The following is a 26,647-nucleotide window of genomic DNA, read 5'->3' on the forward strand; positions in this document are numbered from 1 at the left end:
TATCCCATGTTCATGGATTGAAAGGATCAATATTGTTAAAATGTCCATACTACCCAAAGTGATCTGTAGATTCAGTGCAATTCTGATGTCATTTTTTTATAAAACAGAAAAACAATCCTAAAATTCTTACAGAACCAGGAAAGACCATGAATGGTCAAAGAAATGTCATATGCTGCAGCAGTCCCACTATGGGTATGTATCTGAAGAAATTGAAATTGCACTTCCATGTTCATTATAGCACTATTTACAATAACAAAGTTATAGAAGCCACCAAAGTGTCCATCACTGGAAAAATAGATAAAGAAAACGGGGCATGTATACACAGTAGAATACTATACAACCAGTACAAAGTATAAGGGCCCATGCCTCAAGATGGTTGAGTCAAGAGGAGATTACATTAAGTGAAATAAGCCAGGCACAAAAAGGCAAGTGCCACATGCTCTTATGTATGTGTTTAATCTGCAAAGTCAAACTCCTAGAGAATGGAAAGGTGGTTACCAGAGGCTGAGGAAGGAGGGTGAACAGGCCAACAGATTTGCTCAAAGGGCACAAAGTTTCAGTTGGTAGGAGCAAACTTCAGTGATCTATTGTGCAGAATGCTGACTATAATCAAAAATAACAAATTGTATGTTTTTAAATTGCCAAAAGGTATTTTAAATGTATTCGCCAAAAAATAAGTATGTGAGGTGGCAAATTTGTTAATTAGCCTGATTTAATCATCCCACATGTAAACATACCAAAGCATTACATTGTGCCCCCTAAGTATGTGATGTGTGTGATTTTTTAAAAATGAAGACCCAGTGGTCTGAGATAGCAGTCATGCACTATCTGTCATGCAGCTGCAGCTGAGCTAAGATGTGGCTGCTCTAAAGCTGGGCCTGTTTCCATGGCTCCTGGTATGTTGCTGTTCTTCCTTAAAATTGATCTGTGGGACATCAGACTGCCATGGTCCTCCTGTCTCTTTGAACTTGGAGTAGCATATTCTGTTCAGGTCCTTTAAAAATGAGAAAATGAGAGAGCTGTACTGTGGCTTGTAAAGTGATGTAGGGTTTATTGCTTAGTTGTGGATTTGCCTTATTCTGTGATTATTTTTAATTCCCCTCTGGACCAGCCTACTGAAATCAGGTTCTCCCAGACAAGACATGGTAATTGCTAATTCTGAGTTGTTTTCGTGACCAGAGATTAAAAATACAAACTATGACCAATACTAATTCCTGAGTCCCAGGGAATATGCTTTGCTGAGGTACTGTTTGGCCCAGAACCTCCACAGAACGGTGAATGATAAACAGTCAGCTGCCTTCTAGGTTTATTCATGAGTAAAGACCTTAGAAGGATTTTTATTTTCCCACTGCCTCGTGGCAAATGCCTTGCGTAAGCCTGTGACCTTCACTTTTTTCTCTGTTTTTGCTCTGAAGCCTCTTGTAATTGCCTGAAGGGGTGGTAAAATCTTCCTGGGAGGTAGAACTTAGACTTGGAGGTAATAGTATTGAGGTAACATCAGGTAAATCACCAATTATGTGCACAGAAAAAGAAGTTAATGCTCTAAGAGTGGTTTTTCCTCACTACCCCTAAGAAATAAAAAAAGAAAGACCTCCAGAATTGGCATTTACCTAAACTCTAAATCACAGTGTTGCCTTTGTTTGTTTTAAGTTTGTGCAAGTGCCTTTTCTTAGAAGAATAAATCATATTAGGACAACGCCGAGTAGCCTTGCAGATAAAGTTGTATTGTCTTCCCTGGTTCAGTTGTACTAGCACTTGGCAAGAGATAGTGGTTGGATTTGCTATCACAGTACACATAAGGCTAATAAACTATCATTTCTGCAATAAGAGAATCCAGAATCATTTTGATAAACAGAAAATACATATACCTAAAGTGATAACAAAATATCAATAGTTCAAAGTAGCACGTACAAAGTATTTTTTTCCAGTGGCTCAATGTTTTAACATACCCAGTGGCATTCAAGCAACTGTAGAATGGTTGGGGAACAGCAGAGAATATTTTGTCCTACAGTAGCACAACACAAGAAAATCAGAGAAAAATACAAAGTAAGAAGGTCAAAATCCCCCCCTGAGTCACCAACCCTAAAAAAAAAACCACTGTCAATATTCAGTTTATTCTGGTCTTTTTTCCTCCATATGTTATGTTTCTTAATTAGAAAAAAGACTCCTATTTTTAATCTCTTGTAGTTTAAGGTTGTGTTGAGTTTTGCTTTTCTTTTGTTGTGCTGTTTGGAAGCAGCATATTTATTTGACAACTGTTTGTTATGCATCTGTGCCAGATGTCAGGTCAGGACTAAGGATCCAGGGCCAGGAAGCTCCAGCTCCAGCGGACCATGTCGGAGCCTGACATTGAGCTGTCCTCTACTTGGAGGTTCTCACGATTGCCAGTTAAGCTGTCCCTAAATACAGGATGGTTTTCTTTTTTTTTTTTTTTTAACTCAAATATGAAGCTTTGAATTTTCCAGTTAAACATCCTCCTGTGGCTTGTGTTTGTTATATAAGAGTGTTATTAAGATATCATTCACATACTGTAAAATTCACCCTTTTAAAATGTATAATTCTCCCTGTTTGTGGCTCGTCACAGGAACTTTTTAGGACCATTGTGAATCTTGATTCTCTGCTTAGTTTTACTTTCCCAGTTTTTTTGTGACCTACAAATGAGATTAACTTTACTAGTTTTATTCCAAGACTGAGATACAAAATTGAATGAGATAATTCAAGGACAGAATCTGATGCCATTCAAGGACTTTTCAAAAATCTGCTAATCAAAACTCTTTGGAAATGCATTCAGCACCTCTGAATTTACCTGCTGTATCATCATTTCACCTACACTTCATCAAGTATTCTCAACAATATACAAAATGGCCTTGGAAAGGAAACAGTCACTCAAGGGTGATGGTGGGAAATTCTCCCCAGTGGTCTGAGCCCAGTGTCACCGATGCCCTGAGCTCAGCGTCCTAGGTGTGTGGCATGCAGCACCATTGTCCCTGGTGGAGATACGAAGCCAAGTGAGGACGAGGGATGAGGTTGCCTCATCTTCTCCACATGGAAGTGAACTCTTTGCTTCATTGCTTAAAACAGGGCTTGGAAGCCCCTTTTTATTACTGAATTTAGCCTTTTTGGTTTTATGATCTTCCAGACCTCTAGCTTTTCTATTTTACCACCTTTTAAAGCATTCACTTAAATAAAGGAAATACTTCACTACTGTTTTTTAATGGTGAGCCCATCCTCAGAATTGTTATCACCAGATCGTAATATTCAGTCTAAGGTAACAGGTAGAATTCTGTTGTTTGGATTTTTTTAACATGCTCCCTGGCTATGGGTACAGTCCTAATCCATAGGAAGTATTCCGACTTGGCTTTCCTGAGACTTTCAGAATATCCTCATGATGTGGCTATGGCACTGGAAAAGATACCACGTCCATCTACGACATCTGCTTTTGGTAGTGTATCTGAGTGATTCTTTGCCTTCCCCCTCCAAATTTTATCTTAAAGTTCTTTCATCTAGCTTACAGGTTTCTTGCCAAATATTTTGCCTGAAATACATTTTGACCCAGAAATTAAACTAAGCCTACACCTAGTGTTCTGTTTGCTCCCTGTAAACACCACACCCCCACTTCTTCCAGAATGGTTTTCTTTCCCTAAGAGCAACATCATTAAAGTAATATAGTGTCCGTGAAACCTGCCCTATCTCTTGCTCTTACACTAAGGAAAACATCTCCCAGTTGGTAATTAAGTTTTTATAGGTCATTTTGGCAAATTGTCAACTATCTTCTGAGGACTTTCCCTATGCATTTAACAGCATTTGGGTAGAATGATAAATAGATTCTAATGCTTTTATTTTATTAGAGATGTTGAGGAGTCCCTTATAGTGAAATATAAACACAGCATCTGGCCTCGGTGTTCTCCCTGGGCTCCGTCCCCACATGTCAAGGGAGCTGCATTCCTTATAACTGTGTTAACCACCTCTTGTCCCTCAGCTGAATCAGTCTTCTCTATTTGGCATAAATCGATTCCAGCGGGAGGGAAGGCAGGGTGGTGAACCAGTAAATCTATGCTCTTCTTTTTCTTTTGTTTTGTCCAGCTCTGTAATCACACTCTTATTTTCCTAGGCTATCAGATTTTCCAATTTAAATCTCGTGAATTTCAGTATTTACACACATAAATAATAGGAATAAGGACTTAACTGCTCTCCTCCTCCATTCACACCTACCAGCTTATATTTGCTATAATGAGATCAAGGCAAATCCTTTTGTGAAAAAGATGATAGGGTTAACAAATAACACAGTCTGTAATTTTCATTTTTTAGAAATGGATGAGAGAGAGCTGTAAAGAAACAAAAAATAAGAGGTTTTTTATTATTCTTCTCCCAAAGTCAATGTGACCAGGTAAAACCCTTTGGAGGCCTCCAGGTCTAAGAAAAAGGCAGGCCCTCGCTTTTAAAGCCTTAGCAGACCACGACTCCCTGCAAAATTAATTACCTGAGCATCATATTATGACCTCTCTGGCACATTTAATCAGTCAGCATTTATTAAGGATATCCCAGGTGTCCATCACTGTAGTAAGTGGTAGAAAAATAATAATACCCAACAGATACTGAGCTCTTTTCGGGTATCAGGAAACCTGCTGAGGTATTTTCCTACTGATACTACTGCTATTTCAGAGGAAGGAAGCAGTGGTGTACCATAGGAGGAAGAACTGGTGTGTGTTCTGCAGGAGTCGATTTCCCCTCTGTGAGCCCCGGTTTCCAAAACAGGAATAATAGTAATAATACCTACTTGTCAGGTTGGTGAGGATGACAGGAGTTAATGCCAGGATTCTGTAAGCCTGTGCCTAGCTCATCAATGCAGAGATGTTTTTAAATTAAGAAATGCAGGAATACAAGGTCCTATGCATGTCCAGCCACAATGTGCTTGGGGAATATGAGGTCCTTGGTGGCTTCAGTAAAGTTCAGTGGAGTAACAGAGGTGGAACTTCCATTGCAGCCTGCTGTGGATGAAGGGCAAGTGAAGAGTAGACACAGATTCGATTTTCAGGCTCTGGAAGGAGGAAGAGAGAATGATGAGGAACTCGGCCTGGGGGTGGAGTGCAGGGGTTCAAGGTGGAGCCTTGAACGTACCTAAATATTCTTGGGAAGCAGTAAGGCAATGAGAGGAGTTTGAAGATGCAGGAGAGAGTGGGGAATAACCTGTAGTGCCAAGGGCTGAGAAGTCTGGGATCCAAACCCTGCACAGAAGAGGAAGGGAGCCCCTGAGTGGATGAGGCTGTAGATAGTAGAGTGAATCCTGGGATTTCTTGGGCTTGTTTTCCCCAAGAAGATGGGATGAAGTCAAATACTCAGAGTAAAAAGGCCTACCCAGGGGTAAGGATAAGAGGTTCAAATATATTTTTAAAGAATAGCTACAAAGAACTTAAAATAATGATTAACCAAGGAAGTGTAGAAAGTTTGTCCAGTTGAAGTCAAGTGCTTTTTCTGTATCTTTTTCTGTATCTCGTTTTAGTCCCACTGTGAAAACAAATGAAGACCAACCAAAAGAGAACAGCAAAGGCTGTTTTCAGTCACTTGCAGAGTGACTCTTGTTGGCAGAGACTCAAAGATGAGAGGAGTAAGACAACTTAATAGTGTGGAAAGCGCAGGCTTCAGCTGTGCCCTGACTGCAGTCACTGGAGGCAGGGTAGCTAGCAGGAGGTACCCTCTGTGATGGGTCACAGGAGCACAGGTGGCAGGTGGCCTGCTTTGCTCAGTAAAGTTGGAATCTGGCACAAAAATTAGGGAAACTGTTTGTTACTAACTGAGGCCCTGCTTTGGACCAACTGTTAGAGAAATTATTGTTTAGCTTTCTGGGTTCTTACTACAAACTTAAGTCTGACTTCCTACAAGTCTGACTTATAGTCGGCTGATTTTCTGGGCTGGATGTTGGAAATAAACCTTTGGTTTCCCAGGTAAGCTTTTACAGGTTGTGGGTCAGGGTTCTCTTTTTTATATGATCTTGCAGTTGTTCACTTGAGTGTTCAGTTTCTTACCACTTTATTACCATTAAAACTTAAACAACTTTTTATTTAGAATCCATTGTTTCTGTAGTTAAAAGAATATGGAACCTGAGAGAAGAGATGTAAGAAGTAGTCAGTAATGGAATGGAGAAAAGGAAATTTACAGACATAATATTTAAGGAATTAAAATGGAAGTACAATGTGTACAGTAAGGGAAATGTTTTAAACTTGCATCACAGGGGCTGGGGACCTAGCTCAGAGGTAGACTACTAGCTTACCATGTGCAAGGTCCTGGGTTCAGTCCCCAGCACCACCAGAAAAGGAAGGGATGGGGGCTACATTATTTTGAAACTTCAGAGAATTGAATCTTAGCTGTGAAAGTGGAACTCCAATTCAATCTCTCAGGCCAGTGAACTAAAGGATACAGACTTAAGAAATCACCAAGTATAAACTTCACATTTTACATATTTAGAATTCGGGCCCAGACAATAAGTGACATACCTAAGCCCTCAAAACTACCTGGGACTGGACTTTAATCAGGTGTTCTTTCATTTTCATTGATCTAAGAAGTAGGCATTTTGTCATTCATGTTGCAAATTTCATTTTCCAAACCTGGAATTGCAAAATTCAAATAATGGCAGACATTGACTGATACGGTTTGGATCTGGAATGATCACCAATCTTGTGTTCAATGCCTGGTCCCCAACACAGTGCAGAGGAGGTACTTCTAGGAAGTGATTATATCACAAAGGCTTTGATCTCTTCAGTGGATTAATCCAGTGATACTTGAACAGACTACTGAGAGGTGGTAGAAACCGTAGGCAGGTGGGGTATGTTTAATGATTGGAGAAAAGAGTCACTTGGGATATGTCCTTGGGGACTATGTCTTGTCCTTGACCCTTTCTTCTCTCCTCTCCTTCCCTGGTTGCTATGAGCTGAACAGCTTTCCTTGATCACATCCTTCTACCATGATGTTCTGCCTCACCTCAGACCCAAATCAGTGGACCAGCTGACCATGGGCCAAAACCCCTGAAGCCATGAACCAAAATAAATCTTTCCTTCTTTAAGTTGTTATTTTTAAGTATTTTGGTCACAGCAAAGAAAAACTGACTAACACATCAACCTTAATACTAAATTAATTGTGCCACAGAAATGTCCAGAACAATGAATAAAAGGAAGATTTACTATAATAGCAGTTTAAGATTCAGAGAGTTTGAGAATTTAACCTTATAAATGGAGAATTGTAAGGCATGATAAATGATATGATTAATGGTATGTCAGAGTGTGCACCTTTAGTGTATTATTTGTTACAATTCCAGAAATTCCCTTGTTCCTGTTAAATATTTCAGGGACATTTTTGCCTGATAAGAGAAACAAGGGTATGTTACTACTGATTGATTTTACAGTAAACCTTTACTTTGTCTCTCTTCACATAATGAATTTCTCTTTTCCTTCTGGCCTGATGAGAAAATTTAATGGGATGTTTCCAGCAGTAGTAAAACCACTGAGCCAGATAGCAAGTGCTTTTACATCTCACTAGGAAACACCCTAGTGTCTGCTAGGGACACACTGTGCTGCAGTGAGATCTTACAAAGCATTCCCTAAAGCTCCATCCATCATACTTAAGGTTTAAACAAAGCTAATTTCAAGTTGCTAATGATCTCAGGGGGCAAGGAGACTGGCCAAAAGAGAGGGAATGGGAAGCAGGGATCTAGCCACTGGGCCCAGTGTCCCATCCCCCAAGTCCTGGACACAGCCTGGCTTAGAAGCAACATTAATCAAATTCTGGAAGACCTGGATCTGATAAGCTTCAATCAGCAATTACCAGTCAAGAATATGCTACAGAGTGGGAGAAAATCATTTCCACACACATTTCAGATATAGCACTTATCTCCAAAATTTATAAAGAACTTACAAACCTTTATACCAAAAATAAAAAGAATCCAATCAATAAATGGGCCAAGGAACTGGACAGACACTTTACAGAAGAAGACATACAGGCAATTAACAAATATATGAAAAAGTGTTCAACATCTCTAGTAATTAGAGAAACGTAAATTAAAACAACTCTAAGATTTCATCTTACTCCATTTAGAATGGCTATTATCAAGAACACAAACCATAATAGATGTTGGTGTGGATGTGGGGAAAAAGGCACACTTGTACGTTGCTGGTGGAGTTGCAAATTGGTGCAGCCACTCTGGAAAGCAGTGTGGAGAATCCTCAGAAAACATGGAATGGACCCACCTTTTGACCCAGTTATCCCACGCCTCAGTTTATACCCAAAGGACTTAAAATCAGCATACTACAGTGACGCAGCCACATCAATGTTTATAGCATCTCAGTTCACAATAGCTAGATTGTGGAACCAACCTAGATGCCCTTCAACAGATGAATGGATAAAGAAACTCTGGTGTATATACACAATGGGATATTATTCAGCCATAAAGAAGAATAATATTATGGCATTTGCAAATAAATGGATGGAATTGGAGAATATCATGCTAAGTGAAATAAGCCAGTCCCAAAAAACCAAAGGCCAAATGCTTTCTCTGATAAGTGGAGAATGATATATAATGGGGGAGGGGGGAGGGGGGAGTGAGAGAAGAATCGAGGAATTTTGGATTATGTAGAAGGAAATGAGAGGGAGTGGGGTATGAAAAATGGTGGAATGAGACAGACATCATTACCTTATGTGCATGTATGACTACACGAATGGTATGAATCTACATCGTGCACAACCATAGAAACGAAATGATGTGCCCCATTTGTGCACAATGAATCAAAATGTAGTCTGTAAAAAATTTAAAAATAAATAATTTTTTTTTAAAAAAAGGATATGCTGAATTCTATGAATGAGATTGCTGGAAGTCAAAGACCCATGGCCAGGGAGCTTAGGGAGAATAAATACCAAAGAAGTGTGGTTTGTTTGTGTCTTGGCTGTCTGGGTGAATCATCTGAGGCCTACACCCAGGCCCAAGTCAGACTCTTTTAATAGGTACCAATCATTCTAATTCTTTATGTTGGCTAATTATGCAGATATTCATTTATTTGTTCACTGCATATTTATGGTAATTCCACTCTATACTAAGTACTATGCTAAGTACACAAATGGAACAGGGAGCAAAACGAACCTGATGTCTGCCTGGGCTTACATGATTCTGAAAGTGAGTAAGCTGTGGAAGTATTTTGAATATTGATACTCTGAGTTAATATAAACCAGTAGCAAGAGGCCCTTGGGGATTCCCTAGCTGTAATGGAGTTTCTTGAATTGACAGACTATACTAATTGAGAACCATCCCAGCATAAATGTAAAATAGCCTTTCTTGTCTTTAATGCAATGCTTTGCTAATAGCATGGAATCCCTGAATTCACACACACACACTGTACTCTTAATTCTAGGTAGGAGCCCTACCAATATTTGTCATAAAAACATCACAGTGTTGAGCTACGGGGCTTGGCTAGTCCATCACCATGAGGAATTGGTAGCATCTTTTGGTATCCTCTGCAAATGCCCCCTTACTCCAGTGTTCCTACCTGTGTTAACCCAGGTCTCTCTTTTTTTTTAATAGATATAAAAATATCAGACATAAAACTGTCAGAATTTTCACAGTGAATTTTATACTTAAAAAAAGATTAACACAACTATAGTGTGAAGAATAGTTGTTCGAACTATATGTAAATCTCCCCATTCTAAAGAATTACTCTGATACATAATAAAACATGGACATGTCTGTGTAGACTATAGAAACTTGACTGCTCTTTCTGTCATTTTCACAAAATGTTAAGTTTCAAAGGAATAGAAGAGACAAAGAATTTAAGCATCATGATAGAGCAATTAAATGAGCCCAGGAAAAATTTTCTAAACTCTTTTGAAAAACAAACTAGATTTCAAGGTGAGATTCTTTTCTTTCTCATTTTTCATTGTCTCTTAAACTCCAAATGCCATAAAAGAGCAATCTGGAGGAACCAGGAATTAATCTGTTATTTTTTTCTACTTATTACTTAATAATGACCTCTTAACTGTTTTCGGACTGAGTGAATTCCTTTTGTAGGCTGTGTTTGTGGCTCAATCAAAACAGAAAGTAGATCCTTTTCTCTTAGCATTTTAAAACCAGTGGTATATATCACATACCAGAACATGTCTTGCGTCCCGTTTTGAAGATCAGACTCCATGCAGTCACCTGAATCTTTGTCTCTGTCTGAAGAGTGAACTGGTGGACTGATTTAGTGGTGCATTGAAGCACTACATTTGAGGGTACTGAGTTCACACCACAAAGCCTAGATATCTAATGGTAGATAATTAATATAATTAATGCATGATAATTTTATGAAAAAGGAAAGATAGCTTTTCACTTTGACTTCCCGTATTTTTTCATGACTAAAAAATATATTTCACATTACCTTATATGTTTTACTCCTAAAACACACCTGCATTCTTGCATTGCATGTTACAAGAGCCATGTTACAAAGCTAACTCCTGTTTAAAAAAGCAGTCTGAATTTGTGAAAGAATTTTTAAAGCACCTTTTTCTATTTGATTTGAAATATTTAAAATAGTAGGGCAACGCAGGAAGATAAAGATTTGCTGAAATGGAATATTTAGAAAATAAAGTGAAATTGACTTAGAATGTTAGAGCATATTTAAGTCCTGAACCAACGTAAGAGCAACCATTCTGTCCAGTAAAATACCAAGGAAGGTGGTAGGAAGAAGGTGCACCAGGGCACACCTGAGGCAGAAGTGTGGCAACGCTGAAATCCTGCCTCGAAGCTGGAGGATGCTCATCCCTGTTCCCAGGTAAATGTCTACCTGCCTCTGGAATGGGAAGGAAAAATTCCATCTTCCAAAATGATTTCTTCATCCCTTGACAAGGAAACAGGACATGGGACAGGTTACTTGGGCCTTCACATTTTTTTTTTGAAAGGAAAAGACCTCTGCGGAATAAGAACCAAAATAAAGATATTTTGTCAGTTATATTAACACTTAATAGAAAAAAATACCTATACCTCTCAGCATCAATACACAGGTCTGTGACTCATACTCCAGGGGAAGCCCCTTAGATTCACAGGAGAGGAGACATCGCTGCCATGTCCATCCTTGAGTGGAAAGTGGGATACTCTGGCACTCATGGAATGATGCCTACGAGACTCATGGCCACAGTTTGTACGTGAAGCTGCTTCAAGGCCAAGATCAGAAGCAGCTGCTATTGGAGATCCATCAGATGGTCTCAGGTGCCCAAGTGCAGGTCAGTCTGTGGCAACCACCAAAGAAAATGCAGAGGAGAGAAACACTGCCACCATGTCCATCGTCTCTGGAGCAAGGCATTCACTCCCACGCAGTGGACATGGTGCCAGAAGGGACATCTTGGCGATTGTTCACATTCCACCAGGTGTTCAGATGTTATATAAGGAATAAAGGGAAGGATTCTGCTGCCCCTAGGTCGCTTCTTAAGAAAAAAAAAAGTCTTTGATTAAGAAAAGAGAGGTGAGAAGTCATCAAGAGGTGAGTGGGATGCCCCACCCAGTATCATTGGACCAAAATCATCAATCAGGCACTAAAAGGGCCCAAATGAGAGGAGTTTCCCCCACCGCCCACCAACTCCCCGGTGGCACCAGAGGAACAGGAGGGAGCCATGTGTCTTCCACACCTCTCAGCCTGGAGGGAACATATGGGATTGTTTAGTTATTAAGAATATAGCAAAGACATGCTCGAGCTATTTCTGTACATAGATATTTGTGATTTAACATGTTTGGGAAAGCTAACTTTTCAGAAAGACGTATTTTTACAAAATTGATTGGGCTTCTAAATTTGTCCATATTGGGCTATATAAATACAATTTCCTAACCTTTAGCTTTGATAGAATATTCCATTAAGCTTGTGCAAGTGAACAGTACAACTTGGCTTTTGAGGAATGATTTTCTTTCAGTATAGAAACCATATTGCCACTGTTCTTCCTCTTCTCTATAGACTTCAAAATGAATATGTTTGCTAAGCATAAAAATTTTTTATCTATATTATTCTTGATGTAATTAATGATGAATTTTGGAAAACTTATTCATTCTTTTAGTTGCAAATATAATCATTCATAACCACTGAATTTTGTTCATCTTTTCTAATAATATAACTCCATTTCTCCAGAATTGCAAATAAAGGCTTTTTAGTTAAATCTTTCCTCTATACCATGAAATGTTCTAATCATATTAAAAGTGAAAGTGGATAAGCTGAATTTCACCTTTAATCTTAATCTAATGTGTTTATTACAGATAATCTAATGTGTTTTATTACTTTACTAAAAGCCAAGTGTTGAGCCATGACCTAGAAGTTAAACCTATTTGGTCATTTCCTCTTTCCCCCTTGTCTAGACTGTTAATACTACTTAATTGAATAGTAGCTGACATTGACAGCAAGAGATTAAGATGGAAATATGTCTATAAATGATGATTTTTAATTGGCATTGGTGCCTTTTCCAAAAAAGAAAATTCAGTGCAAGCTGCTTTAGTTAAGGGATTTATGTCTGTGACTGACTGTAGCTCACTCATAAATCAGAGATGAGAAACTCTTGAATCAGTTTTGCTCCTGGTCAGAAGCCTATGACATTAGTCAGTCTCCAAGAACTACTAAAGTTTAGAAAAATATTGGTAATATAGCCACATTTTCAGTTAATTTAAATATTAAATATGTAGTTTAAATCATTTACTGTTGAGCAGATAGCCCCAAATAGTTCTGGTACCCTTCCACTGGTAAGACCCATAGATTGTGTGAAAGGAATCGCATGGAATTACAAGACAGAAGACATGGATCCTGGTGCTGTGCATCAATAAGGTATCTGGAATTGTTTTCTCCATCTTGAAACAAACTGCTTGACTATTAGACTCCTGGCTCTTGAATGACATTCTAAAGCCTTAAAAACCTAGGCAGCTGCCTAAGACCAATTTGATCTCTGCAAGACAATAGAATTCTGAGCCTAGCACTCCCAACCAGTTAGTCAGGAACCACTGCCCTTTTGTCTGAGTTAAAATTGAAGTGAATAATATACCAAATCTCTTCCAGATCAGAAGTTACTACAAGTCATATTTCCACTCACAAGGGAGCTTATTATCTAATCAGGGAAAAACATGGGACCATTTAATGTATAAGAGAGCATTATACATGCTACCATTCCACAGTGATATAGTAAAATGCCAATAGAAGGTCATAAATTCAAGGCTGGAATAAAATAATGGGCAACCTTGCTTGCAAATAGTTAATGCAAAAAAAGTTCCAAAAGAGAAGTTCAGGCTGTTATTAGGAAAAGGTTCATGGTATAAATATTAAAAAATAGATTATTATAACCAGAGCAGGATGGAAAATATATTAATTGGAATTAAAGTGGCTTGTTTTTAAGAATAGCTAATATTTTCAGACTCATTAGAATATTCAAATAAGATGTCAACTATTCCCAATATGAAATATAATCATTGTATATCAGTAAGGGAAAATTAAAAAAGAAAATAGCTCATGATGAAATATATTAGAAGAAAGCATATATACTTCTAGTTTTATGGATAAAGTCCAAGACACTGCTTTATTACCTTTAATATAACAAATCAAATCTGTATTAAAATATTTGAAGTTAAATTAAATGTTATTTTTCCTAAAAGACAGTGGTCAGACTCACAAAATGAAACTCTGTTCTAAAAGCAGCCATATGATTGAACTGAACGCTGCTTGTTTGCAAACATCCATCTGCTCTTTCTGTGTTGTCAGTATTTTTCAACAAGGCGATGAAAAGCCACCAAGACCATTGATTGGGATTTCATTGTCAAGAGTCTCACCATTTCAGGCTGAGATACCAGAAGAACATCCACCATTAAAGTCAAGTGCTGTTCCAGGGTTGCGGGGAAGGGCAGGGCCTGGTGAGGGAGGGCCACTGAGCTCTGGTGGAACTGGAGTCGACAGGCGCCCGTTTCAACAGGGGACCAAAAGTGCTGTGGGTGACAGAACCAAAGATGGAAATTAGGAGCTAAGCAGGGAAGAGCTTCTGTGAACCGGGCGTTTCTCCAGTGAACGGTCACCTCAAAGGATCGATGAATCGATCACAAAGGTCGGCATGAATTGATGGAGACTGAGCCACACTCTCAGAGCAGTTCACATGCCAAATCTCACAGAAGCGCAAGGATTTTTCATACAAAGACTTAAGAATCCTCTGGTTCATTTTAATCTATCTTCTCAATCATAAACAAATAGAGAATCAACTTATCATGGTAAGTAAACTTTACTCCTAGGATTTCTCAATACGTGCAGTAGTTTTTCTACTTCTTCCTAGATGGTGGTAATGGAAGATTTTTTTTCCATATTGGTGTATTTGGGATTTTCTTTGGGGAGGGGGATTATGTGAACATACAGATGTGTTGTGGTTTGTGTGTGAGGTGTCTATCAGAGAAGCTTATGTCAGGCAATGCTGCAATATTCAGAGAGGAAATGATTAGATTGTGAGAGCTATAACCTAATCAGTGGATTAATCCATTTGATGGAGAAATAACTTCAATGAATTTCTGGGTGGTAACTGAAGGCAGGTGGGAGATGGCTAGAGGAAGTAGGTCACTGGGACCATGTCCTTGGGGATTATATATCTTGTCCCTGGCTCCTTGTGCTCTTTTGCTTCCTGGCTTCTGTAAGCTGAGCAGCTTTCTTCCACCATGCCCTTCTGCCATGATGTTCTGCCTCCCTTCAGACCTAGAGTAATGGAGCCACTGACCATAGACTGAACCTCTGAAAGTATGAGCCAAAATAAACTTATCCTCTAATTTGTTCTTTTTGGGTATTTTGGTCACAGTTAGGAAAAACTGACATCACATAGCATAATAATATAGCTATTTTTAAAAACACTCTCATCATGATAAATAAGTATATTCTCTTCAGAATTTGGGACTTTTGTAGTTCTGCTGTTGAACCTAAGGAGATATGCTTCTTCCCATGGTTTATATGAAAATTCATGTTATCATATTTTTGTTTTTATTTTAGTTTCTAAAAATATTATAAGAAAATTTATATATGCATGAACCATATTTACCCCATTGGGATCCAGAGACATGGTTGTAATTGTGGATTTTCCCTTTACACGTCTAAATTAAGCCTATTTTTCTGTATTGCCACATAGTCTTCATCTTCACTGATTGCATTGTATTTAATCAAATTTACAGAACATGCATTTCTTAGTATTAACTTAGCATTGAAAAATTGTTTTAAAAAATCTATTTTAAAATATGTCAGAAAACATTTGTGTCTGATGTGGCATCCAAGGGCAGCAACAGTGGATTGTGAAGTAGACTCACCAGACCTTCCTCCTCTTGTAGGGCCACCTGGCTTTACTTGTGTGGACACCCCTTGTTATTTCTTCTGATTTACAAGCCAGAATTGTCACTGACCTTCATTGGTTCCATGCTTTACCACTTTCATCTCTACCCATCTTGACAACTTAATCCAGATTCTACCCATCACATAGCAGAGCCAGTTGAAACTTATATGGTTAATGGTAAGATTACTAGGTGTCTTCTCCAACTGGGCATAGGGCCTCCTCGTCACAGACAGAGCATCATATGCCTGAGGCTTAAGGAGACAGGTGTGTAGCAGGGTAAACAGACTGGTTTCATCAAACCTTAAATGAATCATGCCTTCCAATGCAGTTTTTAAAGGGGGGAGTGCCACCAAATTTTTCCTTCATCACACATTTCATTCTTGATCTGAAGAAGAGGTTCTGCATCCTGTGGTCATCCTTTGTCACTCCTTATTCCTCCTAAGACACTATGCCTTTTCTTGAACATTAAGAGCATCTGCTCTTATGTGTTTTATTTCTTTGGGGTTATCCAGTTTGACTGTGAAGGGATCGTGGAATTTGTCCCTTTAGCTTATCTTTGATATATGCCACCTGCAGGTTAAGATTGATGTTAAGGAATTATACTGTGCTACCTCACACAGTTTTCTCTTTCTTCACTTTTCTATGCCATTTCCCTTTGTTTGATATACTTGTAATAATCTCTGTTGACATTTGAAGGATAGAAGCAAATGCCACTTTAAAGCTTCCTGAGTGCAGATGAAATGATAGTATCACAGATTTTCAGCACTTTTCTAGAGAAGTCAAAGCCCAGAACAGCCATTAACTCATTCATCTTCACAATAACTGTATCAGAAATCACCGGGGATGGGCATTGTGGCCACTGTCTAAGTGGATGCTGAGGCCACCTGAGGAACTTGGAGCAAACGTCGTAGATATTCCATAGAGAGCCCAACTCTGTTTCCTGGGATGGCACTGAGGCCCCGCCCACAAAACGACCTGCCGTGGTCCACAGCCAGGCAGCAGCATGTCAGGATGAGAACCTGGACCTTAGTCATCGTGCCACATGCAGGCCATAATTCTCTCATTCATGTGGATGGTTTGGGGAAGGACGGTGTCCAGGCAATGCAGAGCCCAGGCATCAAAGGCAGGAGAGCAAAATCAGTCTGCTCAGAGAGCCCTGGAACAATCTAGTGGTCCTTTCTTTGCATATAAATTTAAATCTTGACACTTGGGTTATTTTACACTGAAAATTTTCATCCAATTCTACACAGAAAATTCGTTTTGCCACTAGTAAGTAATGCAAATGGGTCACATTCTACAGATTTGGGCTGTTCTTCTTTATCTTATAAATTCAGCAAACTTTTCCTTTTTCTCAAAGCAGCTCTGACTGGCTCTTTAACAGCAACAGGGGCCTACTCAGCGTGGAAAATGCAAGTGACATAATATCTTAGGGAATTCATTTTAATGAAGAAAAAATAATAACTTTTTATTTATTTTAGGAAAGCCTAAACATTTGAAAGTGCTGATCCTGGGAGATATTTTCCAACTGGCATAATTGGTTGGAGGTTTTGATCCTCCAACAGCAGCATTTTCCCCGTCTAATCATCTTTTGGACAGCAGCCTGAGTCATAACAGAAAATGTGGAGAAGGAAGAATAATTGAGCATCAGAAGTCTTCCAAGCTCTCTACCAAGGGCAAGGGAAATGTGTGACTTCTGAAAGAGATGGAGATAAACACAGCCACTTTCAAACAATCATAAAAGCCTTCTTTGGACACTAGGGTTCAAGAAAGGATTCCTTCTCAGACCAGAGGCAATGAGTGCTCACCTTGGGCAGAGTCTCCAGCAGATCAGGTGTGGGGAGATAAAGTCCAGAAGGAAAGCAGAAGCGACACTCCTTATCAGAGCCGTGCATAACAAGGAGCTTTGCTCTTATCATTTCCCAGGCATGGGAAGTGCTGGTAGAGAAGCAGGCTCCTTCTCAGGTCCCCCTGCCTCAGTGAGAGCAGCAAAGGCTGTTCTAGCTTCATAGGGAGGCAGAGGAGGGCCACATACCCAGCTGGGTGCCCAGCATGGCTTTAGGAGCTGGGATGCAGATACATCAACCACACTAACTAGATGGCTTCCTCAGCGGGGCCATGTTCCCCTCAAGCTGGATTTATGCAGAAGCACTCCAAATCAGTGGACATTTCTCAATGCCTAGCAATGCCAGTGCATTGCTCCAGCTTTGGAGGAAACAGGTGAACATGAGGAAAGTGCTTCCTCCCGACCTTTCCCCCAAAATTGTAACACTAAGTTTCAATAATGAAAATTTTCAAATCTACAGAAACACTGCATAAATAGTACAGCAAAGTCTGCCTGCCTTACACTGAGATTTACCAGCCGTTAACCTTTTTCCTACATTTGTATTCTTTGTATCTGTACGGTTTTGCTTTGTGAATCATTTGAGAATGATCTGAAGATGTAATCATACTAGAACCCCTGGAAATTCTTCAGCTGCCATCTCCTAAGCACAGGGGCTTCCTCCTGCATAACTACAGTCCCTTACTCCCCAAAATACAACTAATAGGATGCCCGTGCACACTCCCCATTCACATTCCCCTGCGGTCCCGCTTGCTCTGTGCAACTTTCAGGGATCTGCGAGCCACGAGTCAGTCGTTGTCTGTAGTTGTCCTGTTTCGTCTCTTTCAATTTGGAAAAGTCCTTCCACTGGCTTTGGTCTTTCATGACGTTGACAGCTTTGAAGAGTCCAAGAGCTCACTTGTCCACTGCCCCACAGTCTGCATTCGCCTGATTGCTTCCCCATGATTAGACTCAATGCCAAATATTTTGGCAAACATTATTAAATAGGCGATGTTTTGTTCTCTAGCCCCATGTCAGGACGCACACAGTGTCACCTCATCCTTTCTCTGGCGGTGCTAGCTGAGCGTGACCGTGTGGGCGAGACGGAATTCCTGAGATCTCTCTGCTCCATTCTTTCTTTTGAAATCAGAGGTCCTCGGGAGTGGTGCCGGAACCGAGGACATGCTGCTCCCCCAACGGCGTCTCAGCGTCTCTAGCATCCTTGGTGGGTCTTGCCTGACCCGGTGACCACAGGGCGGTGGCACAATGGTGCCTATGTCCCTACTCCCATCGTTCCTCCTTGGGGAGTCTCTGTAAAGAGATTCTCCTCCCAGCCACCTCTGGGGGTTCTTTTTATTATTCAACATAGTGTGGTGCATTCCTCTCAGGATTCTTTTCTATTTCAATCTGCCTCCAGTTTCCCAGCTCCTGTGTCCCTCCCCTGCCTAATCGCTTCCTGAGCACTCTCTCCTTTTCTGGAACAAGGTGTTTCAGGCTCACCCTCTACTTCGCTTACCCTAGACTAGGAGTCTGAATAATCAGATTATAATGCAAAGTATGTTCTAGGGAAGCAGCCAAGTCATTTGTAAATAGAAAAGAGAATTATTAATCTGGTCTGTGGCAGGTGGAACATCAAAGAGCAACCCCAGCTACAAAGTGACATTCGAGTTTAGACTAGAAGGATACAGCATGCAGAGAAAAGACTGGGGTTTTTTCCAAGAAGGTGGGAGGGACACATAAAAAGTTTTCATGGAGGTAGGGAATTCCTGATCTATGCAAGGACTAGCAAGTAGCATCGGTAGCCAACAAGAAGGTAGGAAGTAGTCAGATTATCATGCCATGTCAAGATGTGTGGGAAGGGCAGGGAGACCGTCTGCTTTCTTTTGCTTTAAACATTACCTTTTTGGCAATTAGGGCCCATCAGTTTTGTTCTTGTTTTTGTTTTGTTTTGTTTTTGCACATGGGAATGACATAATCAGATCTGGAGTCTGGAGAATTAGGAAGAGGGAAGGAGTTAGAGTAAGGAGTCAGAGAAAGGAGTAGAACTAGATCATCCGCCACGTGTGCAGACTGGAGTCTTACTCATGTACGACTTACAGAATGTGCTATATGTTCTCTTGGCAATTTTAAGTTAGTTTTGTTTAGGGTTTACATTTTTAGCTGTCTTTCCTGCAGAGTCTGCTAGGAATTTCTTAGCCCTCTATTTGAAGGGTAGTGGACCCAGGCTTTCTCACGACTGAGCACAAGTCGATCATCCAAGTGTCTGTTAATCATTTGAAATGATTTGACGTACTCACTTTGAATTTAACGTTCCCTTTGTAACCTGATGATTCAGGTTGATTATGACTGTGTATCTGCATGCCACATGAAATCAGTACCCAAAGAGTCAAACCAAAAAATAAAGTTCCCTGGAAAACTGATAGCTGAATCCTTAAGTATGGGTCATGCTTCAGCAACCTAGATCTGCTCCATTCAGTCAATACAGCAGCCACCAGCTACACATAGCTCCCAACACTTAAAATGTGACTTGTCTAAATATATATATATATATATATATATATATATATATATATGCGGGAAATATAAAAATTGACATATGTCATCAGTGGATTTAAAACATAGTATAGACAAGGAATATAAAATATGTCATTAATAATTTTTATATTGATGGTAGAAAGGTGGTAATATTTTGGATATGTTAGGTTAAATAAAATCTTTAACATTTTAACTTCTGTTTTTTAATGTGATCACCAAAAAATTTTACTAGATGTGTCGATCACATATTTCTATTTGACAGTGCAGGTATAGATAACTGAAAGTATATCTTACTTTGATAGATAATCTCAAACTTGTATTTCTTAAGATTCCAATATAAACATAAATAGCAGAAACTGTGTACTGCGTATAGCTCTACACTAGGACTCCTTTGATTTTCCACCTTTAAGAAATGAAAAGGCAATATATCAATTTCACTTTTGAAAAATTTCAAGAGCAATGCTAAATGTAAATGCTACTTTACAAGAAATAATTTTAATAATAAACATTTCCAGAGTTCATATTTTATAGTATAAATTAGCAATCTTAAAATAGAATATTTTGCCACGGGTACATAAATATAAAGGCATTTTTAAAATCTATATACCAAAAATTGTGAATTGTAAAGACCAGTAATAGTGAACTTGTGGTACAGACAGTATGGTTTGTATTTTTCTGTTTTTTTTTTAATAAAATCTAAGTCATATTTTTTTAGTGTGTACCCATTCGCCAAATAGGACAAGAATCTTCAGGGAGGAGATAAGGACGATAGGACCCACAGTGACTTCATCGTGTCCTAAAGTCATCAGGTCTTAACATCCAGTATGTCTGGCCAAGCTCCTAGAACTGAACCTCATGTTCCAGGAGGGTGGGGAACCCCACGGTTCCTCAGACTGGCCCGTTAAGCATTTGACTGGAGCGTCTGTCAAGTTCACTTGGTCTCAGGTGATCCTCACGTCCCCTCTGCGCACCTGCTCAGCTCCCCTCCAGCAGGCTGCCGGCAGCTCAGGACATAGGAAGGAGCAGCACAGTTCTCCTGTCAGAGCTCCCGAAGGGCCTCACCCCGCCTCAGGAACGTGTTAGCCGCAAACGACTTTCGACATCCTGGCCTGTGCACGGGACCTCTCTGGGCCTCATGTTCCTCCCTGTCCATTGCAGCAGGAAGCCTGCTGTACCGTAGGCACTCGGAGAATGTCTTGAGTGGATGGAAACGACGTGTCTCTCTGGCATTACTTCTGAACAGCATCTCCCAGGCAAAGCAAGGTCACTCCTTTTGCTTCCTCGGTTTTATCAATTTTGGAAATGTTAGCACTTCCTGTTTTAGAATTTCATTTATTTATTTTTACAAAAGAACCAGTATCAAACTACAGACTTTTGGAAGGCCAGGCCAGGAGCGGGGTCTCTGGAGACACCCATGCCCCCTGACGCCCACCACCAAGCTTCTCTGTCCACTTAACTTACATCCCATCCTGGCTGCCAGGGTGGCTCCATCCTCCTTGACCTGCCTCAAGCCTCTGTCCAGTCCCTGGGCTTCATATATAATCAGGCTCTCTCGAACTGAAACATGAGGATCTTGAGGGCAGCCACACTCATCTTTGACGCTGGTGGCCATCACAGAGTCAAACTTCAATAAATACAGTCATTGTCATCCCTCAGTGTCCATGTATGACCAGCCCAGAACTCCCTGTGGAAACCAGCATCTGAACACTCAGCTCCTTCCGTAAAATAGTGTAGTATTTGCACATAACCTAAGTACATCCTCCTGCACACTTGAAATCCTCTCTAGATTTCTTATAATACCTAAAACAATGTAAATGCAGGTTAGTAGTAGTGAAACTGCCCTGTCATGGAGTAATGACAAGAAAACAAGTCTGGATTGTTCAGTACGAACAGTTTTTCTTTTCTGAGAATTTTTGCTCCATGGTGGGTTGAATTTGCAGATGCAGAAGCCATGAGTGTGGAGAATGGACTCTCTGTAAACAGACGAATGCATACATATACACAGGCCAAGGTGGCATGCAAAATGACTTTACAAAATTATTCCACAGAAGCTGGCCTGGCAGAGTTGAGAGTTAACCTCATTTCACCCCTCAGCCAGCTAAAAATTAATCACTTGAACAAGGCATTTGCTAATTATTTAAATCATGATTTCTCTGTGTGTCTCTCTTTCTCTTTTTCCTCTTCCTTTCTCCTAAGAGAAACCTCTCAAGGGGTTTTATTGACAGAATAACAATCATAGAAAGCAAGGCAGGTGAAAAATTCTTGACTACTTACTGTGTTTTAGCATTTGGACACTATGGTTCACACAACTTTACTGTGAAGGAGATGACATTATTCACATTTTACAGTCGAGAAAACTGAGGCCAGAGTTTAAGTAACTGAGCCCAGAGTTCGTAAATGGGGAGCCAGCGTTTGCACCTGGGTCTGCCTTATTAACCTCATCATAATGGGGTTCATGTTGTCTGGACAGAGATGCTTCCTCTGTAAAAACTCCAGAGCAGAGTAGTCACTCAGGTGCAAAGAAAATGAATGCTTCACACTCCTGGAATCGATGCTGGGGCTTCAGAGGCCTCAGAAGCAGTGGACTCCTGTCACCAGCACAGGAGAGTCACAGGCCACCAAGCAGCTTGCAGAAGTAAGGTGGGCAGGAAACCAGGGGCAAGTGGCCCCACTGACCCCCCAGCTGATGTGGACAGAGGTAAATAATGGATTCCCACCCGTTTGCCTGCTTCTTCCTGAGTCCTCAGTCTTTTTCCAGTGTTGAAGAGAAGCTGGCAGGAAATCACTGAACAGAGTAGCAAGTGCCTGATTCTCACCTCACCACAGGGGAGCAGAGCAGTTGAGAAAATGGACGAACAGTGTACAATGTGTGTCAGTCTTTCTCATATCCTGAAATGTCTCTAAAATCTCAAAACTCAAAAGTTAGGCTATGCCTCGGTGTCCCTTAATAGGCCCCCTGTTCAATTCCATGGGAACAGGAGCTTAACCAGTATTCGCACTGTCAAGACCACAAGGCAACCTGTCCTCAATACAACTGATGAGAGTGGCTGGAAGCGAACAGAGAAGACAGTTTTCCCATTCAGACAGCGATGGCAGGTTATGCTGGTCGCACATCAGAGTTGCCTATAATCTTACACGTGTATCTGCGACTCTTGTTCCTGTCATTTGTTTAAAACAGGATTTGATCTGAGTCTTAGAGCCACCATGGTAGCTGGACTTGACGGTGCAAACCTGACTCTAAGTTTTCTGTCATTTAGTCAAACAATGTTTTGGAAAAGTCCTCCAGGGTAGAAATAAAGAAGTTATTGTTTTTCCCCTTCTGCAGGGAGCTAGCTCTCTTTCTGCCATTTTCATGCACAGATTGAGCATCCCTAATCCAAAAATCCAAAAATTTTGAGCCCAACATGACCCAACAACTAGAAAATTGCACAGCTGACCTCATGTGATAAGCAGCAGTCAAAATGCAAGCATGTTAAAAATATTATGTAGAGTCACCTTCAGCCTATGGTGTGTACGGTACATAAATAAATTTCATGCTTGGACCCCAAGATATTTCACTTTATATGTACATGCAACTATTCCAAAATCTGAAACACTGCTGTTCATATGCATTAATTATATAAGAAAACCTGTATTTTATTTCAAGATTGATCCTCCAACATTTGGGCTGAGGGTGTTCAAGCACAATTTCAAGTATTTCCCTCAAAATTTTGTTGTTCTTCTAAGACATGATATTTTACCCAAAAATATGATTCTTTGACTTAAGGATAATATATTCCAAAATAATTGGCGTGACATAGTAAATAGAAATTCATGGTTTTGTTTCAGCTTATTCATCTCGATTTGCTGATTTTACTGTACTTTCCATAAAGCTGGAGTTGATCAAATACAATTTTCTACCTTTAATCAGTTGTAATTGTATAACTGGTTTTAATGAAACTTTACCACAAAATAAAAATACAATTTATGAGCATGGCTAATAGTCGCCTTGCTTAACTACAAGAAATGTTTCCTACACGAACATATTGCATTTTCTTATGTCCCATTACAGTCATTTCAGTTCTTTTCCCATTTGAAAACCAATTAGGATGCCACAGTGTCATAGTACAACCAATATGTACAATGTATGTATCTGTCCCCCAAAACCTAGAATCCATAAGCCTGCCTTCAGAAAGTCAGAAAAGAATTAATGTGCAACTGCAAACTAGAGGAACATTTTATGTTCTTATCCTTTGAGCTCAGGTGAAAACTAGGATTTTTTATCTTATTAGTTTGCAGAATCTTAAAATGGACTGTGTCAAATTCAGCTAGCTTGTGTGTACATGTCCTTCCTGAAAGAGTTTCCACTTTAAAGTTGAAAAGCATCCTCAATTACATTTATGATAAGTGGCATAAAATGTTCAAACTGCTTCCCAACTCCTTCCCATTTAGTTGTTGGGAAACCCTGGACCTGGGATCGGTCTCAGGAAGTCACTTGGTGAGCACCGAGTTACCAGGCAAAACCACTGCTCAGGAGGGTCAAGTCTTCTCTTTCCCACAGAGATGTCAAGTGGACCTTATCAAGAATCCCACCACAACCACCACCCAACACTCTTTGTGCCAAAATGTCTGGATATGCAAATATTTATGCATTCATCACCACCGCTTAGAAACTTTGTATCTACCAGAGTCCCAATACTGAAAAGGCAGGAGTTACAGGTTAGGGTCGTGTTGATGGTGAGGTTCTACTCTTGACTTTATGTTTGCATCAGTAAAGACATTGACAGCCACAAAACGACTTGAATTTTAATAAATAAACCATGTGAACTAGTAGAGCTGATTTTCCATTACCCAGTAATGACATCTCTGAATGTTTTGAATGCCTGTTTGAGACTTCCAAGGAAAGACAGCAGGCTCCCTCTAGTGGGAAGCGAGTGTTGTAATGGAATCTTTCCCCTCACACTGTAAGTAACTTCATGGTTAGGTTGTATTTAAAGAAGGGGCCTCTTCTGACTCTGACGTTTTTATTCCTCTTCAAATTTACCAAAGAATATATCAATTGTCAAGGGGTCTCATAGGACAGGAGTCCAAAGTCAGTGTGCCTGTGTGAGCAAAGAGAAGGGGTGGTACCCATCTGTACGGAGGCTCTCATGTGCCAGAAATACAAATCTGTACGTATGAACGTTATATAACTGAACTGGCAGGCCTTTTACTTGATAATTAAGTAGTTTAAAGAATGATAACATCTCTTTATTTTATAACTGAGCTTAAATGATTTGTTCCATATCAAATGGAAAGTCTGCTTCGACCATGGACTTCCTGTTAATTTTGAAGAACATAAGCCATATTCACTGTGCCAAAAGCTCATGCTTTTCTTTCTCTCTCTTTTTGTTTTGGGTAATCAGCTTTCTGTCGCCTATCATTATACTTGAAACTAAAATTGTATCCATATGTGTTTAATAACATGTAAAATGTAAATTATGAATCATCAAGAAAAATTAAAACTGTACCCAGGCAAGGGATTAAATGGCACATTAAAGATGTGGGTATACAGCCCCAAGTGGTAAATAACCAATTCCAGGAATGGCAGAAGGAAGTTATAGATATTTTTAGCTTTAAAAGTCTATGTCATTTATTTAACCTATTCCACTTCATATGTCTTTTATAAAAGTGTGTGCTTCCTTGCTTTTTTGGTAACTATTGACAAAGTCAGTCTCCATTGGAAAAGGTTTGTCTCTCACTATTGTTTTCCCCCTCTTACAGCAAATGATGTGCTTGGTTTCGGAACACTGGTCAGCACTTCTAATACCTACGACGGGTCTGGTGTTGTGACTGTGGAAACCGACCATCCACTCCTCTGGACCATGGCTATCAAAAACTAACCTGCTGACGGGCATCCAGCGGTGTGCCTCTGCCTTACCTTATTGCCAACGGTTTATTGCTTTACATGAACAATTCAACTGGGTTTGGAGGAATCTAAACTTCTGCATGGATGCCCACCTGTTTCAACCATGTGAGGGGCTGAGGATACAACTCGATGACAGGGCACTTGTCTAGCATACACAGGGCCTTGGGTTCAATCCACCACACCACAAAACATGAGTAAAATAAATAGATGCTACTGTTTATATAACCCAAGTGACACTATAAATGATAGATCTCAGTTTTACTATGGAAAAATTATTTATGAAAGTAAATAAGGTCTATTACATTTGATTGGAAAACATGTGGATCATTCCATTATAAAATTCAGTACTGATTATTTAATCTTCACTTATCTTCAAAAACTGCTTTTAATTTTGAAGCAGAAAAAAACTTCTATTGAGGTTCCCCTTAGAACCTAAGCCATCCTTAAATGCCTGACAACAAGCTGCCTCTGAGTATCTTCTAATATTAGATTTTTCTATATAATACATATTACCTTTTACCTGCAAAAAAGAAATTCTTCCAGATTGGTATGTTCAAACTGAACCATTTCACTCCAATCTCATTACTGTCTTCAGCTTAAATAATGTCAAGAATCATTGACCTCATTGTTAGATTTGAAACTAGGTAGATTTGTAGTCTGTGGGTGAAAGATAAAAAACAATTCGTGATATCCTGCTTCCGTGTGAACCATCAAATTTGAAAGTAAGATTACTAAGCTTTGGTGTGGTGATAGTCACCATCATCATTACAACCTAGACCAAAAGTTGTGCAGGGGAAACTTAAACATAAAAATTGAATTGTTTTTGACATACCTCATCCTGAAAAAAAAAATGGTTCATAGACCAGTGTTTATTTAAATGACCAGAAAAGGAACCCAGGATGATCAATGAGTACTGTATACCTGAGCGCCAGAACCTGAAGCCAGTGTGCTTGTTCTAGTCCATCACTGGTCTCAGTTCCCTGGACCCCGAGCCTTCGCTGTGAAACAGGAGGGGCTGGACAGCGCGGATCAGAGGTTCCTTGCCACACTCCTCAGGGCTCACTCTAGCACTCGTAAGT

At 39.8% G+C, this 26,647-nt stretch overlaps 1 protein-coding gene across 2 annotated transcripts in view; it reads left to right on the plus strand.

The window, feature by feature from the left end:
- Tpk1 (thiamin pyrophosphokinase 1) overlaps positions 1-26,291 on the plus strand; it is a 373,012-nt gene extending 346,721 nt beyond the window's left edge. For both annotated transcript variants that reach the window (XM_047562215.1, XM_047562216.1), the window contains one exon: positions 25,424-26,291. In XM_047562215.1, the coding sequence (XP_047418171.1) occupies positions 25,424-25,542 (119 nt within the window). In that variant the 3' untranslated portion in view covers positions 25,543-26,291. The remainder of the gene's footprint in view (positions 1-25,423) is intronic.
- The last annotated feature ends 356 nt before the right edge of the window (positions 26,292-26,647 follow it).

This window comes from Sciurus carolinensis, chromosome 8, assembly GCF_902686445.1.
Source record: "Sciurus carolinensis chromosome 8, mSciCar1.2, whole genome shotgun sequence".
Classification (NCBI taxonomy): domain Eukaryota; kingdom Metazoa; phylum Chordata; class Mammalia; order Rodentia; family Sciuridae; genus Sciurus; species Sciurus carolinensis.